This window comes from Arachis duranensis, chromosome 9, assembly GCF_000817695.3.
Source record: "Arachis duranensis cultivar V14167 chromosome 9, aradu.V14167.gnm2.J7QH, whole genome shotgun sequence".
NCBI lineage: Eukaryota > Viridiplantae > Streptophyta > Magnoliopsida > Fabales > Fabaceae > Arachis > Arachis duranensis.
In genome coordinates this window covers 105651649-105669004 of record NC_029780.3, presented here as the reverse complement: position 1 = coordinate 105669004, position 17356 = coordinate 105651649, and the positions used below count along the sequence as shown (strand labels likewise).

General features: G+C 36.2%; 1 protein-coding gene across 1 annotated transcript; it reads left to right on the top strand.

Moving 5' to 3' along the window:
* The first annotated feature begins 1966 nt into the window (after nt 1–1966).
* On the top strand, nt 1967–7239 carry LOC107466641 (coatomer subunit alpha-1). Its single transcript, XM_016085636.3, has 4 exons — nt 1967–2129; nt 2249–2484; nt 3158–3652; nt 3927–7239. The coding sequence occupies exons 2-4, from the start codon at nt 2277–2279 to the stop codon at nt 6875–6877; spliced, it is 3654 nt and encodes a 1217-aa protein (XP_015941122.1). The 5' UTR covers nt 1967–2129; nt 2249–2276; the 3' UTR covers nt 6878–7239.
* The last annotated feature ends 10117 nt before the right edge of the window (nt 7240–17356 follow it).

The following is a 17356-nucleotide window of genomic DNA, read 5'->3' as shown; positions in this document are numbered from 1 at the left end:
CGAATTCAAATAATTTAGATTGAAAATAAAAAATATAACTAAATTATACAATACAACATAATATTTTTATAAGTTTTTTATTATAATAGATCTAATCCTAAAATATTTATTATTATTTGTGGAATAATCTAATCTCACAAGCAATTATTTATTTAACCCTAAAACTTTGTTTTTATGAAAAAAATCACAATATTTATTTTAGAAAAAAAGGCAAAAAAATATTTACTCATTATTATAATTTAGGATAAAATATATTTTTTATCCTTAAAATTTGTGAAAAATTTCAAAAATATCCTTAAGTTTTATTTTATTTTAATTTTATCCATTTTTTTTAATTTGCATTAAATATACACCCAACAACTAAATTTTAAAAAAATTAATACCAATATAACAATAATACATAAAAATTATGGTTAATTTTCCTGTGTTGAGGTTGTTTTTGTGAAATTGTTGTTAAATTGATCTTAAATTTTTTTAAAAAATTAATCGCCATGAGTATATTTGATGCAAATCGAAAATTTTTTAGAAAAAATTGAAAAAAATTAGGAATATTTTTAAAACTTTTGTCAAACTTTAGAGACAAAAAATATTTATCCTATAATTTAAATAAAATATAAAATAGATATTAAACTATTTTTTTAATAATTATTTAGTCACAAATACCCATGAGGGAGATTGAGTTTAAAAGCATACAAAGCAAATATAACACTCACACTTCTTACACTTCCGACCCATAGCATTGAGGAAACCTTTTTACTATTTACTTTTTTTATTAGCCATCTTTTTATCTACTATGCACTTCATCTACAAATATGCCAAATGTCAAATACATGCTTAAGCATTTTAAAATTTCATATATTCTTATGAATCACAATATTATTCTGCGTCTTCCATACACGACAAAATCATCCATCATTTTTTTATAAAAATTACTGAATAGAAGAACTGTTGGTAAAAAAATATTTTTTTAGTATATATAACCTTTTATGAAGACAAAATAAAAATGAAAAGCATAGAATAATATTATATATATTTAAATTAATTTTAATTTTTTTAATAATTTTATTTTGAGTAGATTTATCCATAAAAGAAATTACACATAAAAAAAAGAGTTGAAATAGTAAAAGTGATAAAAATTAAAAATGACAATTCTTAGCATTTTGTTTGGCTATCTATATATAAAAGACTAGAAAACTATGATTATCTAACAAAATTGATTTATATTTATTGCATTCAATTTGAATAAAAAAAATCATCTTATTTTATCCTTAATTTACATGATTTGAATCTCACTCAATACATATAATTTGATTTGATTTAATTATTAATTAAAAATATCTCAGTTGTCTATTTTATTTATAGATTTATTATTTTAATGACTAATAAATTAGTCAAATTAATTAATTAATACACATAATTAGTATAATTAATTTGGTTTAATAAATTAAAAGAAATAAATTAAATAATACTATCAAAACATTAAAAGAAATAAATTAAAAAATATTACAAAAACAAATTGAATAAATGATAATAAATCATGTAATATTTAAATATATAATCAAATCAATTAATTGATATAATTAATTGATTATAATAAATTATATTTAATGAACTAAAAGAAATAAATCAAAAAATACTATTAGAAATATGCTACGTCAATTCTATCATTAAGTGTAAAAATATGATTTTTATATAGATAAAATAAATATCCATTGAATTAGTGTAAAAGTAATCCTAAGAAAAAAATAATAGTAAAAATTAGTTTTCAATGACTTTTAAAAAAGAATTGTTAAGTATTAAAATTTTTTATTTTTACTTAATTTAAAAATAAAAATATTGTTGATTTTAAAAAAATATATTTAAACATATTTAAAATTGAATAAATTCACTCAAAAAAGTAAAAAACCATTCCAAAGAAACACGAAGTAATTTGGCATGTGTTGAAGAGTTTCATGTAATCCAAAATTTTGATGGTAAAAATAAGAGCAAGGTGACTGACCCAAGTTCTTAGATCTAAGCTCCACACTATTCAAACCCCTTTCTCCTTCATTTCTCTTCCCATTTTGGATCTGAACTTGTTCTTCTTCCCTCTTCTCTCCACGCATGCATTAGCCCTAACCTCATCTCAGGTAACTAACTCCTACTCTCCCTTCTTCTCAACTCTTCAATTCTTCAATTTCCACTTTCACTGCATACTTCGCTCGATCGATCCACCGCTTCGATTTCATTTGACGGTGTTTCCTCGCAGAGGAGATCGCTAGTTTCCATTGGAGAAGATGCTGACTAAGTTCGAGACGAAGAGTAACAGAGTGAAGGGCCTCAGCTTCCACCCCAAGAGGCCATGGATCCTCGCCAGTCTTCACAGTGGAGTTATCCAGCTATGGGATTACCGCATGGGAACCCTAATTGACAAGTTCGACGAGCACGATGGTCCTGTTCGAGGGGTTCATTTCCACTACTCTCAGCCTCTATTCGTTTCCGGAGGTTACTCATAACCCTTGATTCATTACGATTTCCTTGTTCTAGATTACTTTCATGCTCTGTTTTTTCTGCTTTTTCATCTGCATCTGTGTTCCATTGAGTTTTTGTGGATCTGTGATTGTTTAATGCCATATTGTTTGTTCTTTTGTCCTACCGTAGATCCATTTAAATGGGTCGGGAGAGTAAGAGAGGGAGGGTTGTGAAAAAGATTGCTTTTGATAGAATACTAGTTTCATCCATTTTTTTTAATACTGTTTGATGGTTGTTGTGTTTTGTGTATCGAGGCATGAAGAGGAAGAAGTTTATGTAGTCTATCTCTTTGGATCTGATACTTGGTAATATACTAATATGTTGCACCAATACAAATATGATTATTAAATGATATAAGTTTGTTTAAGTGTAGAACACAAATACAGAGATATAAATTAAATATGTATGTATACATTTCTAAACAACAAAAAATTCAAATAGAGTACAAAAATATTTAAAGATGAAACTTAGTTAGGTATACAAGAGAAAAGGTATCGTCACAATGTTGATGTGTTTTTTGCTTTCAACTGTAGAATGCGCTATGATAGTATAGATGGTATCTTGTTCTAATGATTGGGGTTTTCGTGTGATTCTATTTCCGACAGTCTTCTTTGTCTGTTTTTTTTTTTATTTCCCCATTGGGCAGGTGATGATTACAAGATTAAGGTTTGGAACTACAAGCTGCATAGGTGTTTGTTCACTCTTCTAGGACACCTTGATTATATTCGTACGGTGCAATTTCATCATGAGAACCCATGGATTGTGAGTGCGAGTGATGATCAGACCATTCGCGTTTGGAACTGGCAGTCACGTACCTGTATATCTGTTTTAACTGGCCATAATCATTATGTTATGTGTGCCTTGTTCCATCCAAAGGAGGACCTTGTTGTGTCGGCCTCTCTGGATCAGACTGTTCGTGTTTGGGATATTTCTTCTCTCAAGAGAAAAAATGCGTCTCCTGCGGATGACCTACTGCGGCTGAGTCAGATGAACACAGATCTTTTTGGCGGTATTGATGCAGTTGTTAAGTATGTGTTGGAAGGTCATGACCGGGGAGTCAATTGGGCTTCATTTCATCCTACACTGCCTCTTATTGTTTCGGGAGCAGATGATCGGCAAGTAAAGCTTTGGAGGATGAATGGTAAAATATGAAACCACTTGGTCCTAGTTACACTGAGGATATCCCTGTCTTTCCATATCTTATTTTAAATATTGAGCTGATCTGAATTCCTTATAGTATCATTGGTTTTCTAATAATTGTGCAGAGGAACATAGATATATTTATTTTGAGCTAAATGTTATGTCTAGCCTTGGTTGATGGATGCTTGAAATATTGTAGACTATGCTGTATAGGGAAAAGGAAACTTGATACCATTTAAATTTATGCTACTTATAAAATATTTCTCTCTTTTCAGACACAAAGGCATGGGAAGTGGACACTTTGAGAGGACACATGAATAATGTTTCGTGTGTAATGTTCCATGCAAAACAGGATATTATAGTCTCAAATTCTGAAGATAAAAGTATTCGTATATGGGATGCAACAAAGCGAACTGGAATTCAAACATTCCGCCGAGAGCATGATCGGTTTTGGATTCTTGCAGCCCATCCTGAAATGAACCTGTTGGCAGCTGGTCATGACAGCGGCATGATTGTTTTCAAGCTGGAGAGAGAAAGGCCAGCATTTGTAGTCAGTGGGGATACGTTGTTCTACACAAAAGAACGGTTCTTGTGTTCTTATGAATTCTCCACTCAAAGAGACACACAAATCCTTCCATTTCGAAGACCAGGCTCCCTAAGCTTGAATCAAAGTCCTAAGACTCTTTCCTACAGCCCAACTGACAATGCATTTCTTCTGTGTTCAGATGTGGATGGTGGATCTTATGAATTATATTGCATAACAAAGGACAGCTATGGTAGGGGTGATTTGCAGGATGCTAAAAAAGGTCATGGAGGATCAGCAGTCTTTGTGTCCCGGAATCGGTTTGCCGTGCTTGAGAAGAGCAACAATCAAGTCCTTGTAAAAAATTCGAAGAATGAGACTGTTAAAAAAAGTGCCCTTCCAATTGCCACTGATGCAATATTCTATGCAGGGACTGGGAACGTACTGTGTAGATCAGAGGATAGGGTTGTAATATTTGATCTTCAGCAGAGGATTGTTCTTGGTGAACTTCAGACCCCTTTCATCAAATATGTTGTCTGGTCCAATGACATGGAACATGTTGCTTTGCTCAGCAAACATGCCATTATAATTGCCAGCAAGAAACTTGTGCACCAATGTACTCTCCACGAGACAATCCGTGTAAAAAGTGGAGCCTGGGATGATAATGGAGTTTTCATTTATACAACACTGAACCACATTAAATACTGTCTTCCCAATGGAGATAGTGGGATAATAAAAACACTGGACATTCCAATTTATATCACAAAGGTTTCTGGAAACACAATCTTTTGCTTGGATCGTGATGGAAAAAGCAGAGCAATAATTATTGATGCAACCGAGTATATTTTTAAGCTTTCCCTCTTGAAGAAGAGATATGATCATGTCATGAACATGATAAGGAACTCACAGCTCTGTGGACAAGCTGTGATTGCTTATCTCCAACAGAAGGGCTTTCCCGAGGTTGCACTCCATTTTGTGAAAGATGAGAGGATTCGTTTCAATTTGGCTTTAGAGAGTGGGAACATTCAAACTGCAGTTGCATCAGCTACAGCAATTGATGAGAAAGATCACTGGTATCGTTTGGGGGTTGAGGCTCTTCGCCAAGGCAATGCTGGCATAGTGGAGTATGCTTACCAGAGGACAAAAAATTTTGAGCGATTATCTTTCTTGTATCTTGTCACTGGTAACTTGGAGAAACTTTCAAAGATGTTGAAAATAGCTGAAGTTAAGAATGATGTGATGGGCCAGTTTCACAATGCTTTATATTTGGGTGATGTTCGAGAACGTGTTAAGATCTTGGAGAATGTAGGCCATTTGCCCCTTGCTTACATCACTGCATCAGTCCATGGCCTGCATGATGTTGCTGAGCGGCTTGAAGCTGAACTGGGAGATGATGTTCCATCTTTGCCGGAGGGAAAAGTTCCATCTCTCTTGATGCCGCCATCACCTGTCATATGTGGAAGTGATTGGCCCCTCCTTAGGGTCATGCGAGGCATGTTTGATGGTGCATTTGACAATGCAGGTAGGGGAGTTGCCGATGAAGAAGAGTATGAAGCTGCTGATGCAGATTGGGGCGAGGAGCTTGACATTGTTGATGTGGATGGCATACAAAATGGAGATGTTGCTGCTATCCTGGAGGATGGAGAAGTAGCTGAAGAAAATGATGAAGAAGGTGGATGGGAGATGGAAGATTTAGGTCTGGGCCCTGAAGAGGACACCCCAAGAGCTGCTAATAGCACTTCTTCAGTTTTTGTGACTCCGACACCTGGTATGCCAGTAAGCCAGATATGGATTCAGAAATCATCTCTTGCTGCTGATCACGCAGCTGCTGGAAATTTTGAGACTGCAATGAGGTTATTGAACCGGCAGCTTGGAATAAGAAATTTTACCCCCTTGAGATCTATGTTTATTGATCTCCATAGTGGCAGTCATTCGTATCTGCGTGCATTTTCTTCTGCTCCAGTCATATCACTTGCTATTGAAAGAGGCTGGACTGAATCATCCAGTGCTAATGTGAGGGGCTCACCAGCACTGCCTTTCAAATTCTCTCAACTTGATGAAAAGCTTAGAGCTGGTTATAAGTTAACTACTGCTGGAAAATTCACCGAGGCTCTTCGGACATTTGTTAACATTCTTCATACAATTCCTTTAGTGGTCGTTGAGTCAAGGAGGGAAGTGGATGAGGTGAAGGAACTGATTATCATAGTCAAAGAATATGTTTTGGGTCTGCAGATGGAACTGAAGAGGAGGGAAATCAAGGACAATCCGGCAAGACAGCAGGAACTCGCAGCTTATTTCACTCACTGCAACCTTCAGACACCTCACTTGAGGTTAGCCTTGCAGAATGCCATGACCGTCTGTGTCAAGGCAAAGAACCTTGCAACAGCTTATAACTTTGCCAGGAGGCTACTTGAAACAAATCCCACTGTTGAAAGCCAAGCAAAGGCAGCAAGGCAAGTGATTGCAGTTGCAGAAAGAAGTATGACTGATGCAACAGAGTTGAACTATGATTTCAGAAACCCATTCGTAATTTGCGGTGCAACCTATGTGCCAATCTATCGCGGACAGAAGGATGTCTCTTGCCCATATTGTACTTCCCGATTTGTGCCAAGCCAGAAGGGGGAGCTGTGTACTGTTTGTGATCTTGCGGTGGTAGGGGAAGATGCTTCTGGACTGCTTTGTTCGCCTTCCCAGATACGTTGATTGAGCTGTATGACCAGGAACATTTTTCTCAAATCTCGTTTCAGGTAAATTTACAGCACTAGATAGGCCCTCTTTAATAGATCTATATTTCTCATGGCACTGTTGTAGAAGCTAGAAATTGTCAGGAGGAATTAATTCACTTTTTTGCATTCCCTTGTGCTTAGTTTAGTTGCCAGTTATTTTCATTGTAATAAATACATTTCGTATCCTGAGGGGTGGTTTTAAGTTTTTCATACACAAGTGAAAGGTTGTACTTAGATTAAGACTTGCAATTTGTAGTTCTATCTTGTAAGGTGGGTACATATTAATTTGCGCTTTGGGGTTCACTAAGAAAAAAGAAATGTTGTTACCACTTCGTTTGAGCTTTTGTTTGATTGTGTATTGACTTGTGGCTCTGCATATTTTCTTGTGTTGCAGTTAATTCTTTGTGGATTTTGTCAACTAATGTCCTCGTTAATTTTTTTTTTCCTTTCAATAAATAAGTTTTGACATTAAGCACCCTAACAAGTACGGCGTTTGTTACCTAATCCTGTTCTTTATTAATGTTACATCGTGTGTTTTGACCTATGATGCATGGACAGGACGCGGGCACGTGAATTTAAAATTCTTATAAGACACAGGAACATGACATATATATAAAATATAACATTTTTTAGATAAATTATAATAATATTTTAGTATTTTATTAATATTAAAAAATAAATTAAATTTTTAATATCTTTTTGTAATTATATAAATATTTAATTTTTTTGTTTTAATAATTAATAATATATATTATTTTTAAACTTATTTTAAGAATACATATTAAGAATAAGATTAGATACGTTGAGACGTAATGATATTTAAGTGTGTTCAAATATATTTAGAAAAAAATTTTTTATTTTTTATTAAGGCACGGTTTGGACACAAAAAATGTGTCAGATGAATATCGATGAGTGTTATGTCCAAAACGTATTTGACATGCGAATATGGCAAAAACAAGTATTTCTAATTGAATTGTTGAACAACTTCCTTTGAAATTGTTCTATAGTTCAAATGTAAAATTAATATATATGTGAGTTATGTGGTAGTACCGGTAGTAGTGGCTAAAGATACCCAAGATTTGATTAACCAATAATTTAAGGACAAGTGGCAAGAGGAGTTCTGTGGATGTAGTGAATCAATGTTGCATTATGTAACTGGCTTTTAGATAAGTAAATATCGTTTATTCTAGGTGAGCCTATAACTGTATGGACAAATACCAATTAAATTAAAAGCATGTTTGGTCTCAAAAAAAAAAAAAGATAAATGAATGAATTTTGGACTTTGGACACAAACCATATAGTAATTTGGAGAGGCCAATGTGGATGAAAAACGAAAATTAAAAGAAGGTAATAATTTAACGTATTTTTTGCACTTTGAAAATTAAGATTAATTATGGTTATGGAGGTTCCTAAGTTAGTGTCGTTTGTTTTTGTCATAATTTTATATTACTACAATACTGAATCATCTTCTCTATCTCCCGCTGCCGATTACCCTTTCTCTGTCTCTAGTGACCGTATAACACTTCTTTCGTTGTCATCCGTTGAGTTCATGCTCCATCCATCAATCCATTAGACGGAGAAATCAGAACTTCCTTCTCTATGACTTTCCATCTCAAATTGGCAGCACTGTGTAAAGAAATTCTCATTCTTAAAAAGGCTAACTATTAATACCAAAGACCAAGGACAAGATATCTGATTAGCAGAACGGCTAACAGGACAGATCGATAGCGGAATTAAATTAATTACTACAATTAAATTAATCACTATCAACAAAACAAAAACAACATGCAGGATATTGGCTACGAAAGAACATGATAACATGGTGCGATGAATTAAATTAATAACTGGCAACAACACAAAAGCACTATGCACCATCATGGCTAACAAGGGAGATGATAAATTCGTCCATTGAATTAAACTAATTGATTTAAATTAACCATAATGGCTAAGAATAAAGATGAACTCATTTGCTACAATAAACTAATTACAATCCACAACACAAAAAAAGGAATGCAGGTCACGAAGTTAGTGTAAATGTTCTTCACACAGAGCAATTCTTCTTGGGATTTAACTGGGCATTTAAGTTGGCAACATGCAGATTCATCTTCAATCATACAAGAGACGAATGTGATGCAAAGAATAAAATAAATCAAAGGTTACACTTACCTCAGATCGAAGGCGGCTTCCACGTCGATAGCCACCCACACGGTGGCGAATGTCATAGTCCTGGAATGAGGCTGAGTGCTTGCATATACTGCTTTATGGATTGTACCTTACCAACAAAAAGATACACAGTCGCACATCAGAGGACACTTCAATGTCGTCAACCACCCTAACCTCTAGGATTGTTGTGGACCTGGAATGATGCAGCAGTGGCTGAATCTGCTACTGTACCGAATGCGCCCGAACCACAAGATGACCGACAACTAGAATTCTCCCCCGAAACAACACGGGGGCTGACTCAAGAAACCACCAGTTAATAACTCACTGCCAACAATGGTCCAAGTTGACTGCAACATGAACCCTGGGTGATGGTCGTCGTCCACAGCAAACTTTTCAAACTCAAGCCTGGAGAGTTTTTTGGTTATTTAGGTTTTTTTTGGGTAGCTTTTTGAAATTCCTAATTGGCCCTTCTCCTAAATCTAATCAACTCTCAAGATAATGTTCCAAATTTACCATCTAAATTTTTTACCTTGTATAATTACCTAAATTACTATGGTCAACAAAGTCAAACAAACCTTTGGGTCTCTGCTTACTAAGCCACATGCCAGCATTCATTTGGTTTGGCCCACTTAGTCACCTTAGCCACACACACACACACACACACACACGAAATTGAATTAGGTAATGATTGATTCGATTCTTCTTAGGCTTTCTATTAATAGAAGATGGCCTCTTAGATAGTCCGTCTCATGTATGATTCAACAAATTAATCAATGAATTAGTATATTTTAAGTTCTTAACATCGATCATGAAATCTCCTGTGTTTTCTCCTTCATTTTAGTTGAACAATTTTCTAGCAACAAAATTTTCTACACATCTCAAATTCTTATTTTTTTTTGGTGACTAAGGACAAAAGAAACATACGAAAACAAACTAAGAGAAAAGAGACATATTTTTTGCTACTTAACCAAATCTTGCTGGGGCAACAACCACTCCGTATAAAAAATATTGCAACGCACGGCAGTTTTTGCCAAGTAATCCGCTGCCGCATTTGCAGTCCATTGGATTAGAGCCAAATTCACAGTGCAGGACCTGTTATACAGTTCTTGGATCTTGACGGTGAGATCAAGATGAACACATGAAGAGCTCTGAACAATAGTATGATACACATTGATGCAATCCGTCTCACAAATGACCTCTTTAAACCCATAATTCTAAGCCAAACAGAGACCACACAATATGGCAAAAAGCTCACTTCTAACAACATTGACCTCAGGAAAAATACCTGAACAACCCTTAATCCAATTATCCAAGTGATCCCTAAGAATGCACCCAAAACCAGCCACATGCCGAGAAACCAAAACACTAGCATCACAATTTAACTTAATCACCGAATTAGGAGGAATCTAAGAAAAGGAAGGAGAATTCGAGTTTGCGTTTCTACAAAAACAGACATGATACCAAAATCTTTAGCTGCATTTTTAATTAGAAGAATTACCTTGAAAGTACTCCAGGCATCATCATCCTTGAAAATATTATTGTTACGATCACGTCAAATCCATTAACCTGCCGCGGAGAACAAGCACTTGCTAGCATGAAGGTTACACTTGACCTAACTATGGAAATCCCTGCCAATGTCATCTATGTTTCGTCCAATCCCCAAGATATGCTAAACAGCTTGGGCTTTAATGCAATCTCTGAAGCAATGCAAGACATCTTCTTCCACCAGGTTGCACCGAGGGCATCTAAGCCTCTGCGGTAACGGAATCAATTGGTTGGCACGACATTCTGAATCCCGAGCCACAGGAGTAGCTTAACCTTTTCTGGAACGCACATCCGTCAAAGCTAGAGTAAATTAATAGTAGGATCCCAAAAAAATCTCATGATTCAGCAACCAATCATATCCGCACCTAGCCGAATAAACCTTAGAATTAGAACTACTTCATAACAAACCAGGATCAAGATCACATACAAACCTGGTCGAATAGAAGCCAACTTGATTTTAAAGTCATTATCAATGAGAGTGAACAATACTCTCCAATTCCAGTGATCGTGGGACCAAACATCCTCCACCCTCAAAGTTGTGCCCGTGATATGAACAAAAGGAACAAAAGCAGCAAGACAACTATCCGGGTGCCACTTCCAAACCAAAAGAATTGAGAAAGGCTACCGGCGTTCCAAGAAAACCCCTCTTGCATGTTGAGCTTAGTCTTCATGATGTCACGCCAAATACCCGAGGCACTAATAAAATCCCTACTCTACATAAGAACATCTGGCCCATATTTAGCCTTCCCCGAACCCAGAACTTATTAGAACTATGAAGATATTGCTATAAAAGCTTGCCCATTAAAGCTAGATTTACACACTTCGTATCTCTAACATCCAGGCCACCAAACCTGTGAGGAGTAATAACTGTCGCCCACTTGACTAGGTTAAGGCACCACTCATCAATTTTCCCCTTCATAAGAAAGACCTTATGATAGTATTAGCTTTTGCACAAACAAAAGAAGGAATAAGAGAGACTTGCATACGATAAATAGGTAAAGCAGAAGCCACAGATTTAATCAAACATAGTCTACCAACTCTGTTAAGAAGCTACTTTTTCAGTTTGCCAATTTGGAGTTAATACGGGATAAAGTTTTTGCAAAAAGGCTCTAGAAGAACGTAGGTGTCCAATGTTAACACCCAAATATTTTTTCAAATCGTTCGTCAACCGAATCTGAGAAACTCCCTCAGAACCACCCTTCGACTATTGGATACATTCTTAGAGAAAAGAGATTTTGACTTCTCAAGATTAACCTTTATACCCGAAGCTTTGAAAAAAAGATCCATAGTTATCATGACATTTCGAACTTGAGACCTGGTCGTCTTACAAAACAAGAGCAAGTCATCAACAAACATAAGGTGTGACAACTGCAGTCCACCTCAAGAGACAGCCACAACCTCTCAGTTTCCAGAACTGACTTGGGCTTCAACGAAGGTAGCTAGCCTTTCCATGCAAGACGAAGAGATAGGGCGACATATGGTCATCTTGTCTAAGCCCTTTCCTAGGTTGGAAACCCTCTAATTTCGCACCATTCCACAAGGTGGACAGGTTGGATGCTTGAATGCAATTCATAATTAGATTAATAGTGCACTGGGGGAAGCCAAAAACACCCAAAGACTCCATAAGAAAAGTTCAATCCACTTTGTCATATATCTTTTCCAAATCAATTTTGAACACAATGGCTCCTTTTTCGACTTAGTATTCTTGAGAAAATGTAGCATCTCCTGAGCAATAATAATGTTATCCGGAGCACCCCTATCATTAATAAATCCCCCTTGAGTAGCGCTTACTATCTCATCAAGAAAGGGTCGCAATCTCTTAACCAAGATGTTTGTGATGATTTTATAGATGATGTTGCAGAGGCTAATAGGCTGAAAATCCTTGAAAGCACCAGGGCTTTCGCACTTGGGAATAAGATCTATAAGAGTTTCAACTAAGTACGGACTCAAGGGGCCACCAAGAAAGGCTTATTGCACAGCTTGCCAGACATCCCGACCAACGACCTTCCAATACCCTTTGAAGAAAAACACTTGAAAACCATCAGGACTAGGAGCTTTAGAAGGACTCACGCTATCAACTGCTTGCTTAACTTCCAAGAAGGACACCAGCTGAGTAAGAGAAACACAAGCATCCGGCTAAGCTTAGGAGACGAAACCACTCCCAAACATGAAATATCAACTTGCTCAGTAGAACAAAAAAGCTTTTTGTAGAATTTCAGAGCCTCAGATTTCAGAACATCCTAATCCGTAGCCCAAGAACCATCACTAATAAGAAGACCATGGATTTTATTGGCTTTCCTCCGAAGATAGTCTGTAAGTGAAAGAATTTAGTGTTACGATCCTTATATCGCACCCACTGCTCCCTGGACTTCTGGAACCAGAATAATTCTTTCTGAGCCAAAATAGTATTCAACGCTACCCTTAAATCCTCCCCCTTCTCCCTTAGTTCAGCATCATCACTAAATTTTAACCATTTTTGAACAGCCTCTAATTGAAATTCAAGATTTTTCTTGTTGGCAAAAATGTTTCCAAAGACTTTAGAATTGAACTCTAACGAAGCACTTTGAATCGAGTTCAAACTTCTCTGAATACACCCCACAGCAGAAACCTTATCCCATGTTTTCTTGATTAATGGTTTATACTCTAGATGAAATGCCCAGGCTGCCTGAAATCTGAAAGGTCTGGCACCCCTTTTCACCGGGGCTCTGAGGCATCGAACTAAGAGAATGCAATGATCCGAGTGAAGGTGACACAAAACTTCAGCATAAGTCTCCTGAAAAAGTAACCTCCAGTCACCATTGCTACACACTCTATCAAGCCTTTTAGTAATCTCCCTAAACCCCTTAGTTCTCCGAAACCAAGTAAACATCCGTTTAGAAGTAGCTAAATAAAAAAGATTGCAAAATTCTAGAGCATCTAACAAAAAGGCAGTACAAGAAGGATAAAATCCCTGACCTCATTCGAACACACAATCTTATTAAAATCTCCTAGCACAAGCCAAGGATCTAGCACTGTAAAGGAGATATCTCTAAGATGATGCCACAACCAATTACGATTAGAATATTGGGGACTCTTGTAAATAGTACTACAAACCCAAAATTTATCAGCTCTGCTAATACGAACAGTTAAGCATTGCTCAGAAATCTAGATAATCGAACAAGTAAGGAAGGATCTAAAGATGAAAACTAGATACCACTCTTGTGACCTACTGCTTCCAAGATACCCACAGAAAAATAAATCAAATTGCTCCAAAAATCTTTCATAGAATTAAAGATAACATTGATAAACCCCATTTTTAGGGTTTATCTTGTACTTAATTTAGTGGATTTTATCCATTATTCTCACACTTATTCATATAATTTGCATGTTTTATATTTTCCTTCCTAATTTTGTGCTATGATTGAAAACATGCTTCTTTGGCCTTAAATTTGATAATTTTAATCCTCTCTTATTACCATTCAATGCCGTGATATGTGTGTTAAGTGATTTCAGATTTTCCAGGGCAGGAATGTCTTAGAGGATAGAAAAGAAGCATGCAAAAGTGGAAGGAACACAAGAAATCAAGTATTCCAAAATCTGGCCCACGCGTATGCGTGACAAAGCGTCACGTGCTGCAGATATCAGAAAATGCTGGGGAAATTTCTGGGCTATTTTTGGCCCAGTTCCAAACCCAAAAACACAGATTAGAGGTTACAGAGCGGGAGAATCAAAGATTCACACTTTCATTCACATTAGTTAGGTTTTAGATGTAGTTTTCTAGAGAGAGAGGCTCTCTCCTCTCTCTAGGTTTTAGGGTTTCTCTTAGTTTTAGTTTTATTTCTTCTCCATTCAGATTTCTACCTTACTTTAATTTAGTTTTTTTCTACTCTTATTTGTTCTAGTACTTTGGTTTATTTACTTCTCTTGTTGATTTTCTTATGTTACTAATTAAGTTTATGAATTCTCCTTGTTTCCCTTGATTCATATTAATGCAATTTATGTTTTCATGTTTATGATTACTTTCATTAATTTGTTGTTATTGTTTCCTCTTGTAATTGTTAGTTTTAGATTTTGTTATGTCTTGTTAGTTTTCTATGCTTTTATTTTGTGCCTTCCAAGTATTTGATAAAATGATTGGGAGGGTTTTAAATTAGATTTTTATATTCTTAACTTGGATTGATCAATTAGAGACTCTTGAGTTATCAAAAGTCTTTTGTTGATTGGTAATTGAGATTGCCGGTTAGCTTGAACTTCACCAAAGCTAGTCTCTCACTATGAGTTGACTAGGACTTGTGAACTCAAGTTAAATGTATACACTTGACCTTCCTCCATTGGTTAGAGGTTAACTAAGTGAATGCAATTCACATTTACCATAACAATTGGTGATGATAATAAGGATAGGACTTCTAATTCTCAATCCTTGCTAAGAGCTTCCTTAATTATTAGTTTATTTTTCTTGCAATTTATATTTTCTTGTTCCTTATTTTAAAAATCCAACAATATACTTTCCCATAGCCAATAATAACCAAACTTCCCTGTAATTCCTTGAGAGATGACCCGATATTTAAATACTTCGGTTTACTTTTATTGGGTTTGAATTTTGACAAACAAATTAAATTTTGATTGAGGTTTAATTGTTGGTTTAGAGCTATACTTGCAACATAATATTTTTGTAAAAATCTTTACCGACATTTTTTCTCCATCAAATTTTTGGCGCCGTTGTCGGGGAATTGCAAATGTGTGCCATATTTTTGGTTATTGTGAATATTGTAAATATGTTCGCCTTTTTGTTTCTTTGTTAGTTGCTGCTAGTTTTAGGAGTTTATTTTTCATTATTTCTTATTAGTTTTTGTTTTTATTCTCTTTTGTTACCATGAATTCTCACCCCTTTGGCTATGAGTTTGGTTACAATTATGTTGTAGAAAGTTAAGTGTAGATTACAATGAAGGCTTGCATCAAGGATAGGACAATCAAAGATGGGAGGAGCCACAAGGATTTGATCAACCCTCTTGGAAACAACCCCCTCCAAGGTACTATGAGCAACAACCATTTTATGATGCATACCAAGACAATGGTTATGGTGGACCTCTTCATGACAATCGACACCCACCACAATATACCTATGAACCCCCTCCTTAATATGGCCCTCAACCACCATACTCACAAGCCCCCTACCAGCAAACACTTTCATATGACCCTAACTCTTATCCACCACACCAATCACCTTATGAGCCAAGTGAACCATACATAGAGCCACCCCAATTCCAACCCAGTTACTCCCAAGAACCACCACCTCAATATACACCACCTCTAACATATGCGAACTTTCAACCACAATATGATCCTAATTATGTTAGCCAAGCGAAACAAGAGCCACGGGATCATTTCAAGGAAGCAATGGATCAACTTCAAGTAACCATCCATCAAATGGAGCGAGAGAAAAGCCGAATAGTACACGAAGCTCTCATGGCTAACAAATCTCAACTTGAGAACAAGGGACTGAAGTATGTTGTGCAACAAGTGAAAAAGATGGAGAATGTTGAACCGTCAGATCATACTTATCATGATGAACCACCTTTCTATTGTGACTTTGTATTGGAACAACTGGAGGAAGCCGTAATTGTTGAAGAGGAAGAAGTGGTTGAAGACTTAGGAGATGCTGAACCTCCATAGGAATCTAGAGTTACAGCGTATTCCTCCAAGAAGCTTGAATTTAATGTTGAGGAAGGTAGTGCATGTAAGACCGAAGACTTTTGAAAAGTCCTATTTTGAACTAATCTCAAATCATATATTTATCTACAGTTTTATTTTCAGAAAATCATTTTATTGAAAATAATTTAAAGTAAGTTTCGATTAATTGAATTTGAAAATAAATTAAGATTTATTATCCAATTTTACAAGTATTAGATTATTTTCTTAAATTATAAAGTTGGTAGTTATGAAATAATAAGAATTTTATATGATTTGGACTAAATAATTAATATTTTAAAATATTAATTCTACTGTTTTGAAAAATAAAGGATTTAATTATATTATTTCTAATTTTTGGATTTGAACATTTTATTGAAAATAATTTGTGAAGTTGATGAACAAATAGTATTTTTATACATTATTATTGTTGGATTAAAATAGGTTTTTAATTACCCAATTATCCCTAATTTTATTAAAATTACTAATCTACCCAAAACCCTAATTTTTCACCCTAACCCACCCTCACTCTTCTCCCAACCGCAGCCTTTCCCCAAATCCAAACACCCTCAGCAAGCTCACCAAGCTTGAAACACACACAACAGCACCAAAATCAAAGAAACAGAAAGGGTAGAGAGGTGAGGGATTCACAGGAAGAAGGGGAGGGCAGAGTGAAGACGGCGCCAGCGGGCATCATTGCCGCCGCGCCGTTGTGTAGCACGGGGAGGGAAGAGAAGGCCGTGCTCCTGCCACAGTCCGCCGCGTCTTGCCTGCACCGTCACTCACGCACATCGCTGTCCAGCCGTCGGCGCGAGCTTGTTGTCGTCGAGGAGGAGTCGGTGTCGCATCCTGATCGTCATCGTGCTCTACTGCCACGAGATCACCGCCGCTGTCCGCCATGCCACTGCCCCGTCGCCACCTTGGAGTCCACTATTTGTCGTTGCCCAGTCACCGTTCTGCCTACTACCGAGCCAGTTTTGTAGACAGAGAAGAACTGCGAAGCCGTCGCCGCTAACTTCACGCTCCGCCGCTGCCGCATCACACCAATCTGTCATCATCGTGCTTCCTGGTGCCGTCGGTG

Excerpts from the sequence above, each read along its gene's own strand:
- LOC107466641 (XM_016085636.3), top strand. The coding sequence starts at position 2,277 with ATGCTGACTAAGTTCGAGACGAAGAGTAACAGAGTGAAGGGCCTCAGC. Across the intron at positions 2,485-3,157 it reads GCCTCTATTCGTTTCCGGAG|GTGATGATTACAAGATTAAG; the intron begins GTTACTCATAAC and ends CCCATTGGGCAG. Across the intron at positions 3,653-3,926 it reads AAAGCTTTGGAGGATGAATG|ACACAAAGGCATGGGAAGTG; the intron begins GTAAAATATGAA and ends CTCTCTTTTCAG.